The sequence below is a fragment of the Buceros rhinoceros genome, unplaced genomic scaffold, assembly GCF_000710305.1.
Source record: "Buceros rhinoceros silvestris isolate BGI_N320 unplaced genomic scaffold, ASM71030v1 scaffold7238, whole genome shotgun sequence".
Taxonomy (NCBI): domain Eukaryota; kingdom Metazoa; phylum Chordata; class Aves; order Bucerotiformes; family Bucerotidae; genus Buceros; species Buceros rhinoceros.
In genome coordinates, this window is record NW_010428540.1 from 38,514 (window position 1) to 49,808 (window position 11,295).

At 49.0% G+C, this 11,295-nt stretch overlaps 1 protein-coding gene across 1 annotated transcript in view; it reads right to left on the reverse strand.

Moving 5' to 3' along the window:
- The window catches only part of ASXL2 (additional sex combs like transcriptional regulator 2), a gene marked incomplete at its 5' end in the record, with an annotated part of 51,257 nt that overhangs the window by 25,203 nt on the left and 14,759 nt on the right, over positions 1-11,295 (reverse strand). Inside the window, one exon of the mRNA XM_010142315.1 lies at positions 1,301-1,416. Within this exon, the coding sequence (XP_010140617.1) occupies positions 1,301-1,416 (116 nt within the window). The remainder of the gene's footprint in view (positions 1-1,300; positions 1,417-11,295) is intronic.

The window sequence follows — 11,295 nt, forward strand, 5'->3', positions numbered from 1 at the left end:
ACGGCATGCTGAATCAGGGAGGAGCAATTCTCTGAAGGACTCAGATGCACGTGGGAGCCTGACTGAGCTTCAGAAGAAAATCTGCCTGAAGTGACCACACAATATCACTTCTTCATCAGGGCTATCAGCCCTGAGCAACATCCCAGCAACACTGATCTTCTGTCACAGAACAGGCAAGTGAGAAAAGAAAGGAGGGAGAAGATCCCCTAAAACCGGCGTCTCATCTTGACATCTGCTCAACTCTCTCCTGCTGGAAACAAAGCGCCACTTTACCCAGTTGCCTCATCTTCCCTTGTAATACTCTCCTCAATAACACGCCCTAATTTGTCCTCTCTCAGTACAGACCCTTTTCCTGCAGCATTCCTGTCAGCTGAGTGCTGACCCGAGTAGTGGGAAATACAGGGACACAGGCTGGGCTGAAGAAGGTAAATCCTGCCTGGAACTCATCACCATTTCGTGTCTGTGAGCAGCTTCCGTCATCCCCAGACTAGCACTTCCTCTGCAGCTCAATCCCTAACTCCTTACAGATTTTTACTGCACTAAGGAGTAAACCTTACCCTGACAAAGCATTTCCTTTCTAAGGACCACAGAAAACCACACAGCGCAGCTGGGGAAACACCTGCAAAGATGACACTCGGGGGACTAATTCATCTTGCACTTCTCATTGGGAGAAACAAGTCATTTGAAGTACAAGCACTCACCCACCCCATCCTGCCTGCGCACAGTTAACGCTGTCTGCACAAGGGTCATTCCCTAAGTGTGGAAAACAATCGGTCCTCCTCATTCTCTCCGAACACTACCCAGCAGAGTGGCAACGCAAAGCCAGTACGATCTCCTTCCCTGCACAATCTCTCCTTCCCCTCCTTCCCTCCATGTACAAACTACACCGCACCTACGGAACACCTTGGAAGGGAAGGTACGTGCTGACTAGGGGAAGAAGTCAGCAGAGTGAATTCTTCTCCCAAAACGACCTTCCATTTACTGACCTAGACCGTAGGAAGCTCAACACAACCACTGAAAGGACTGGACCAGAAGAAATAACATCTTATATCTGTTCTTTAAAATGATAATAAAACAATTTCCAGATGCTTATTTAGAGAAAAAGCAAAGAACTGAATTGCACAGTATTTTGATCGCTTTTAAGAGAGAGTTGTGTTAGTAACCCCGTGTTTACCATCAGACAGCCAGGAAGCCCCGAATTACTGCCCACAGAGAGCAGTTTCACCGAGAAAGGTCATTTACCAGAGAAATAAAGTTACTGCCAGGATCCCTGGAGCAGGTTCCAGGGCAGGTTACTCACCTGTTTGAGCGCTTTCTTGCTGTGCTTCTGGGAGGAGGAGATGACTTTGCCTGGCTGGATGGAAGGCGACGGGCAGCCTGACTGAGGAGAGGATGTCTGTGACAGTCTGGATGACACTACGAGAGAAAAAAAATATACACAGTCCAACCTTCAGACATTTGCCTGCAGCATGTCAGCCAGTCCTCACCACTCCAGCTCATCTTGTGGGCTCCTGAAAATCGCACCCCTAGCAAATGTTATTCCTGCATGAAGAATTGTCTGTTTCCTCCTCGCCACCAAAGCAGCTGGTTTCCTCTGAAAGCCAACAGCAATTCCTGTGACCAGCTTCAGGTTTCCCATCTCACGCCCATCTCTCTATCATTAATCTTGTAGCTTAACTGCTATCAGACAACACTGCATCTTGGAGAGAAGCATCAGGTTCACGCAGGTTCAGCCAGTGCAAACCCAGCTGGAAGGACCGACGTGGGCCCTGGTCGGCTTCGTCTGGAGCGTCCTGTGGCCACACACCGAACCGACGGCAGTTTCTGTCAAGTGAAATCTGAACCCCATGCGAGAGCAGGAGAAGAAACGACATGTGAAGGAAGTGGAGCATCACTTGCTGCTTTCTAAGAAGTACTCTGGGAATACACAGGATATCTCAGCGAATGAACATTCTCATTGGATGAGCCTCAGTTTTACAGAATCTAGTCCCAGCCACACAGAGCCCTGAGGTCTTCCGGTTTCAGGTCGTTTAGACTTTTAAATGGTCTTGTTACAACCAACAAACCAGGGATGGGAGTTAATCGCAGCTGCTCACGTAGCTTTAACAGCCCGGTTCGGCATAGGAGGGCTCTGCTCCAGCAGCAGTGGGGTGACACACATGGACAGCCAGGGAAACCACTTGTCTCAGTCTCCCACCATCATGGTTTGCCTCTGCGGTGTGGGCACACATCCGCTGTACTGGCCAGCAGCCGAGGTTATCCACTGCCTGTACCTGCAGGAGCTCATCAGCACACCAGGGCTGCTTGAGGCTCTTGTACCATCGAGGAGACAAAAAGAAGAGTAAAATAACGTTTGATCGTGGCGGTGACCTCTACCATAAAGGATAATAAGCGGATTAATAAATAAGCAGCTGTAATTACTGCTTCCTGACGCAGTTTGTTTTGGAATGCCCACAGCTAAGCTACTACCCATCTGCAGAGTCAGAGGTAAGGACAACGGCTCTCCATTAACCAGATCCACAGCGTGGTCCCCTCGGCATCCACAGAGAAGGGAAGCTGCCGACAGCAACCATCGGAGAGCACCATTTCAATGAAATGCACGGAATTAGCGACAACAAATCATAAAGAGGAGAACCCTCACATGGGGCACGGCAATGACAAGAACAGGTTTTTCACAAGGGAAGCACCTCAGAGGTGAGGTAACATCAGCTCCAAAATGTTATTAACAACAACAATCAACAGTAGAGGAAGAAACGGGCAATTTCAAAGTCACTGCCACGACTCCCAGGTCCAGGTGATGCATGCACATGAGAAAAGATGACACACTCACACAGAATTACCTCTTAAAAGGTAAAAAAAAAACCCCATGTTATACCGAGACCTGGAATGTAAGCACTCTCTGCACTTTGAAATAGCACTAAGAACATCTGTGAACTTTCAGTTGTGTCTCCATTTGGTTGAAACTGTAGTGCCAGGAGAGTAAGAAGGTGCTGGAGAAGATTCGAGTCTGATCAGCTCACTCAAACCAGTCTGTGTTTCTATGATGAGGCCAAACACAGGCTGCTCCTCTCCAGCCTCGCATTGTTCACATTTTCATTTTTATGCTGTCTTTGGATAAAGAAAACGGGCGTTTTAAAACCAGGAATTGGCAGCACGGGCCCAAACCCACACCTGGGAGACATCTCATCCCTGGGGCTGACACAACAAAGCCACTGTTGAGGTATTTTGTGCACCCTCTGCCTGTGTAAAAGCCCTCAGAGCCCCAACGGCTGCTGTGCTGGGCCAACAGCTGTAACCACAATAGGTTCTCAAGAACAAACAGAACAACCCAGGAAAGGCACCAAGCCACAGCGGATGGAGCTCAGCGGCAGGCCCCCAAAGTGAAGAGGGGATGGATGGGAGGAGAAAGCTGTCAGAAGACAACCCTGAGTCCTTGAACCCAAACCAGAACGGCCTCACCTTGAAGAGGCACAAGAGAGATGGGACGGGATGGAGACATCACTTCGATAATAAGCAGTAAAGACACAAAGGTGACCGAAGGGCAGCGACAAAACAGCCTCAGCTGTTTGAGAGTGCTGGCCTGGAGAGACAGTTAAACACACATACCCATGGCCAGGAGAGGTCCAAAACATGTCACTGGGCCTGGAGTGACCAGCACCGGCCAGGTCATTCACCAGCTTCCTGCTGGGGGTCTGTCTGCCAGAGGAGTTTGCCAGGTGAGATGTTAACAGTTCTTGAAGATTAAAGGAGATGAGATAAATCAGAACGTGTCAGCCAAACCTCCTGAACCCTCGTTGGTCAGGTAAACAAAGAGCGGCTCCGAGAGAGTCCCATGCCCCAGCTGCAAGAAGAGATCCTGGAGGAAGATCTATCTGCAGACAACAACAGCTGTAATTTGTGGGACAGAGACTCCTTCGCCCTTACAATTCTTACTTGAAATGCCATGGACACAGGAGCATTTCTTCCAAGAAATGAAATTGGAACTTTAATTACGCTGGAGGTCAATTAAATTAGACATTTCAGCCTGGCAAGATCTGATGATGTTTTACTAGGTTTAGGGTTTGCGGATCTGAAGGGAACCCTACACCACTGGTCACTCAATTCTTTTCTACACTTTTAAAGAGAAACTGCGCTAACAGCAGTGAAGAGAAGTAAGATTTGACAAGAATTTATTGAGGAAGATGCACGGTTAATTCTTTCAGATGGACACATCAGCACTTAGATCCTACCTCGCACTCTCTGCTGCCACCACACACACAAGACTGGTCCACTCAAACTGCCCATGTCTGGCCAAAGTCCATCCTACCACCGAAGCAGCACTAAGACCCGCAGTTCAGAGCTGGCAGTTCTGTACATCGAGTGAGACTGAAACAAGAGGAAGGTGAAGGTGCCCAAAATACTTTCACTCATTTTTTCTCGGATATCTGGCCCTGCATGGATTATTTACTTTCTAGGGTGTGAAAGGAGTGGCAAATTTGTTTGAAATCCCACTGGCTTCCAGTATACATCTGAACATTTGCCTAAGGTGATATTTACTAATAATGCTGGTCTACCACAAAGTGTCAGGTAAAGAACAAGGGGAAGAAGAGGGACATCGCTGACCCTGCTTTGGGGCAGCAGGATGGCCTGTATGGCTGCAGCATCCCTTGAATCTCAACATGTCTACCAGACAGAACTGGAGAGATCTCTGCTCTCCAGTAATTTGATGATTTATTGCCTCGTCCTGCCTTGGCCCAGCTGGAGCACGGCTGCTTGGAGCACAGTGCTGGGAGCCAGGGCAGGAGAACGCCCGGATGGAGCCAGAGAGGAGGGGCAGGAAGGCAGGGAGACCTTACAGCAGGGATGAAGACAGATCTCAGACCTTCTCTGGCAGGTGCTCAGGCAACTCTGACATCACCAGAAAGATCTTCTTAGACCGCGGAAGTAGAAATGACTGGCCGGGTTTCTCAGGCTCATTTCAGAAGATGCTGCTGAAGGAAGCAAGCCTAGAGAACGACCTCACACTTATACCACAGTTTACTTCCAAAAGACAACTTTTTAACAGAGGAAACAAAATAAAATCATTACAACTGCACTAGAATTAAAGGGGAAAAAAAATCTGCATTTGTTGGAGAATTTGGGAGTCAAAATACTTGCAAATCAGAACCCTCCCGATGTTATGGTGTGCAGAACTAAAATCAATCAGATAAGAAGAGCCTTTTGCGAGAGCTGTGGCTGAAGACAGCCAAACCCAACCTTCACAACCACTTCACAAAAACACCGCGTGGGACCAGGATTTTGAACTGCAACAGGCTCAGTGATGTCAGCAGAGGGCTCAGGCTTCAAACTGCTCGTGTGATGGCTCCCGGAACTGGGGGGATTCACTGGATCTCTCATCCTTTATCTCCCGGAGATCACAGCTAGCTATAGTTTCAAATATACTGAGCAATAAAAGAAACTCTTGTCTTTGGGTAAGTGGAATCAAACTACTTTGGGGCAGTGGAATCATTCCGCTAAACTGACCCTCAGAGCATTAGATAAAAGGAACCTGAGAACTGCCGTCCCGCTGCCAGCATAAATCTGATTATTTGGTGCTGAAGCAGTGCTTTTCTGTCTGCTCCTCAGGCATGAGATATTTGCCCTTAACCTTTAACGAGACCATGATCTCGCCCCCAGACACATCCCATCGGCAGACACTGCCACCAGCCCCGCTCCTGTTACCCCCGCAGCAGAGCTCGGGGCAAAGCGACCTGGGCACGCGGAGCAGGTACTCACCTCCGCGTCCCGGCTGGAGCTTGGGAGTAGGAGCTCTGCTTGGGCTTTGTCTCTGGTTTTGTTTGGGCTTGGGAGTGTATAATGTGAGAAGAAACGGTAGCGGAAGATCCCGAGTTGCTGCTCAAGGGGTTGCCGCATTTCCATGGGGTTGTCTGCCTCCAGAGCAACACGTTTGGGAAGAAAGGGGCTGCACTTCGTTCACTTGGGAAGAAAGTACAGTCAAGCTGAACTAAAAATACAATGCCCCCCCTTCAACTATGTGCAGTCATAAGCTTAAAATAACCCAATTTTAGGCAGCTAATGGGATCCAGATGTATTACATGAAAAACTTCTGGTGAAAGCTGTTAAAACATGCTTTGAGAAGCACTCCAATGTCTACGGTTAACCCCGTGTCCTTCTCTCCTACAGGTACTCAGCTCGCTAGAACAGGAATGGGAACTCGGCCTTGAATTCACATCCAGACAGCATCACACGTACAGTGGGACGACCATTTTAACAGAGTCCTTCCCCACAGCACTGTTCCTTGTTAAAATGAAGGAAGAAATGATGCCCAAAAATACTGCCCAATTGCAGCTTCCCAGAACTCCCCCTCCTGCCCTCACCCTGAGTAGAGCTGGAGCTCGTGCTGCTCTGCGAGGATTGCGCATTCCTCTGACCAGAGCATGGCTTTGTAGACATAAAAAAGATCAGCTGTTTGCTTCAGCTGGAGAGGCTGGAGTGTCTCCTGCACCAGCAGCTCTGAGAAAGCAAATTGGAATATTCAGTGAGCCTGGATCTGTTCCCCTGGGCGTCTCCATGCTACAGCTGTCTCACCTACACTCTCTACTCTCCTTCTCTCCCGATTTAAAGCTTTCTTAGAGTAAATTTATTTATGCTGGGCAATTCCTCCACTCTGGGAAAGGACATCAGTTAAATACTGACAAATGCCTTAAGAAAGAAGGGGAATGAGCAAAGGAAGACTCAGCTCTTCCAGTGAAGAAGTGAACCTGGTACCAAGCAGCTCTCACTGAGTAGCGTAACACCATGAAGATTGTTTGATCCCTCAGAGAGTGGTCTGACAACCTGTGCTGCCAAGGGCAGCCAAAGGCTCTACAGCGAGTTGTTGTCACCAAAGCCTGCTCTGTGTGTCCACGGTGGTTCTTCAGCAGAGGGCCAGAACAATGCAGAGCATTTTGGGATGCAGGACCAAGCACAGCCCTTTGGACCAGCTGCGGGCATGGGAACATCCATCAGCGCTACAACTGCTTCAGGTACCATCTCTGTCACGAAGCCTTATCAGCTATGGATATCTCCTGAACCCCGGGCTTGCCTGAATGACACAAAAGCAGTTCTGGTTTCAGCCCAGGCAGAAGAGGGCTCAAGACCACGTTTACTATCCACAGTGAACAGCTCACCTAGGAACACCAGCCACGAGCTGGAAGGCCCTGCTGCAGACAGCATGTGTGTGAAGGGAATGAAGTCCCCAACCCAGCAGGCTCCGAACCGAATTACAAACCAAACGACACTGAACGGAACAGCAGAAACGCTCAGGCATTTGCACCCCTCCCCTATCGCTTCCTACATTGAAGCATTTTCATGTTCTGGAGGACACACAGTGTGTCAGGCAAAGACACAGCTCCTGGGGTGCTCAAGAAGTCAAATCACAATCATCAAAACGTTCTGAATTCAGAGATATTTTACTGATCCAAACAATGTTTTTTCAGCTGCTGTATTGGAAGGAAGACGAGAAATAAAATATTTTACATAAACTCATTAAAAACTGACAGTTCTAAGTGCTAATGACCTCGGCTGACATCCAGCTGGCCAACATCGATGAGCTGTTCTGTAGTTTTAACCCAAACATTATACCAGGCACGTGTCTTCAGAAGAAGGCCGAGGCTGTTTGGGGGAGTGATAAATCTGGTTACTGACGGCTCACACCACAGGAGCCCAGGTCGCTGAGAGAGTGATCACTCATTCCCTGCTGACCGCACCCAACACTCACTCAAAGCCATTTGACAACCAACCCTGGCAGCTGCCACCGTCTCGTCTCGAAGATTTCAGTGTTTGCTGTTTACTTTACCTAGAGTACAGGTTTCCATGTCAAAAATACCTTCAGAGCTCCAAGAACTCAGCAGTTCACCTCCACTTCTCTCCTCTTGGATGCTGAGAAGCAGCAATAAAATTATTCAGGTCAAGGCCAGTTGCAGAAAGCCAAGAACCGAATCTGAGTACAGGTTTCCATGTCAAAAATACCTTCAGAGCTCCAAGAACTCAGCAGTTCACCTCCACTTCTCTCCTCTTGGATGCTGAGAAGCAGCAATAAAATTATTCAGGTCAAGGCCAGTTGCAGAAAGCCAAGAACCGAATCTTGCAGCCCATCCCACTGATGCTGACTCTCACAGCAAGTTCAGGTGCACACACGTCCTTCAGGCCTGTCCCTGAAGGTCAGTGGAGAAAACCTGCCCCAAATTTTTGAATGATAACCATTCCACTTCATCTTAAGACCAAAAGATAGAAACTCAGGCTGTGAATAACTGATGAAGAGTTACCCTGGCATGGTGGAAGAGCTGTTCTTTTCACAGTTCCTATCTGAGGAGCAAAGGCAGCCAGGTGGCTTCTGCCATGACGCTGGTGATCATGGAGAGACATCTGTGCTCCATGAGTGCCCCGGACACCAACAGATGATGATGGCCTTGAAATACAGAGTGAGGAGGATGTGACGACCCACAAGGACAAAATCTCGTTTTCTGGATGAGTTTATGTGACAATATAGAAGGAGGGAGAATGTCTATGTTAAAGTGAAGGATGACACCAAAATCTGCCTCTGAGCCGAGCAGTGCAGGAATTATTTTGAAAAGAGCCAGTATTTTACCCTCTCACAGCAGAAAAGCTTCTAGCACCAACATTCAACTCCTACAGCAGCCACTTTTGACATGACTGATGCCCAACAGACAGTGTTCACTCTCCTGGTATCCTTGTGGTGCCCAGTTTGAACCCAGCACCTGGTCCAAGGAGCCTCTAAGATGGCCCTTGTCATTCCTCTGGATCTCAGCTGACAGGTGACAGCCAGAGAATTGGTGTCATTTCAAGCGGTTGTTCTTTGACTTCTCGCCCTTTAGGAGGAAAACTTACAACCTACGAACAGGCACTGAGTTGAGCAGCCACATGTCAGGCAGGACATAGACCTTGCCCTGCCAGCACCTTCTGTTGTCACGTAGGGACGCCTAAAAGGGCAGAAGCAGCAACGCATCTCTTCTCCCTCACTCTTCTGCCACTGCAACCAAAAAAAGGAACATGAGAGGTATTTCTGTGTCACTCGTGAGGAGGAGGAGAGAGATTACCCGTGCAGCAGTACAACAGCATGCCCACTCCATGGGCTCGCTTGGGCTGTTGTGGCCTGTGAGAGGAAACACGGGCAGGTCACAGCCACTGCTGGCACACAAAGCATTTGACAGCTTTACAGATGCAGCCGCTCAAAACCCGGCATCCTGTGCACACACATAACCGGCTGCTTCTGATACCGGCTCAAAAACAAGGGTGGGAATTTAAGCACAGCACTATGCAAGCAGAAACGGAGGCAGATCTATTGAGAGGCAGCACAAACTCAGCACTTGTCTTTCTAAAACGTTCACCTGACAACACAGTTCAACATTGGCCCAGCAACAGCAACACCAAATTAAACCGAGAGAAAGCAGAGGAACCCATGTGCTCCTCTGAAGCTGCACCAGCACATTTGGACGCGCTAGTCGCTGCGTTCCCGGGATTGCATGGTACTAAACAAGATACGATGGAAACTGCCACGCACACACGAGGCACTGCTGGTACTTGCTGTTGAGGTTTTCAAGCAGAGCCACCTCTCTGAAGAGCTGGTCAGGACCCAAAGCTTTATCTCATGGTGTTCCAGTGTGAGATGCTCAAGCAAGCTCCTGCTTCAGTAAAATATTGTCTTTTTTGAGTATTACTTGTGGCTGCCTAACACCACAACATACTGAGGACACGTGAGTCCTGAGCCAGACCAAGGTAAACAGAGCCCAGCAGGGTTAAGCTACAGCAACTGAACTGATCGAATGGTTTATCTGTTGTCGGAAGGAGGTCTTACACCTCCCACCCCAGAAAAGCAGCACCGTCCCTCCCCTCCATCAGGTCCCTCCATGAGCTGGTTCAAAGTGCTAACCAGGCACAAGGTTGCCAATCTTTTTACTGCTGGCTTTGTTTTATAGAGCCGCTGAGGTGTGCTGGCTCACAGCAGGGTCCCCACAGCTGCCCCAGTCTACCCAGGGTCAGTGAACAGAGAACACGGATCAGAGTCCTGGTCAGAGACAGTCTTCTGAGCTGCTCAGCCAGCTCTCAGCATCTCTTCACTACAGACACGCAGAGGCCAGCGTAAGCAGGAGCGTGTGCTCCGCGTGCTTTGCTTTGAGGTAACAGACCACATTTCTAGGTTGCTGACTCAAACACAGAGCAGATGAGATGCAGCCAAACACGAACCGTGTAGGAAGCCAGCATAGCTGTTTGAAGAGAGGAAGATGTGGTCACGTTTCTTTGAACTCTGCTGCGGGCTCCTGCATCCCGTACCCCCTCAGTGTGACTGCATCAGGGCAGCACAGCTGCTCTCCTCCTCCAGTCTGAAGAGCTACCTCTAACCACCTCATCAGCTCTCACGTCTCTCTGCTCATTGTTACTGCAGCTCGTCTCTGCCAACACACATTTGAATAAAAGAAAGTCAGCAGTTTAACAATCTTGTACCCCGATTACGGAACATCTCCAACCCAGTCACACAGCAGCACAACCTGGAACCTGCCCAGGTCAGCCCAGCACTCGCATCAACTATGCCACTTGACCAGGGTTTGTTGCCAAGATACACACACCTGAGAACCAGCCTCCAAGAGCAGCACAAGTGCCTGCGAGAGGTTTATGTGATAATTGTGTGTTTCACGAGTGCAGGAGAGCGATAAGCAGCTGAGCCTGGACTGCAGCAGCAGGGATGCCCATGTGCTGAGATGGCACTAGCACAAGTGCTTAATTTTTTGGAGTCACCCACTACGTGAAGCTTCCTGATATTCACCCCATGAAGTATCTTTTTTCTTCACTGGTGAAACCACACCCTTGACCTGGAAACAGCTGATTTGGACAACTTCGAAATTCTCCAAATAGCGTTTATGCAGAGAAACTAATGAAGATAATCCGCCAACGATGATCCCATTTAACACCAGCTCTAGGGTACTCCACTGAAACACAGGCCTATGGCTCCACATCCTAAATTAGGGTCAAATTAGAGCCAGGACAGATGAACTTAAACTCTTCCCTGTGTTCTCTTCCCTGCTTTTACCTGCTGTCACTCCAGTGACAGGACTGCAAGCTCCCTGGGGCAGGAATCCTGCCAGCAGCACCCAGCACAGCAGCTTCTGAACCAGGAGCCCAGCTGAAATAGGGCTGCAACACCTTCAGCTAAGGGTTCATTGTCGTGAAACTGAACTAAGGTTAAATCCAGCTGCTCCTCGGCTGTTTAGATGAGTTTATAGAAACCACTGTCAAACAACACCCAGATGAAGCTCCTGC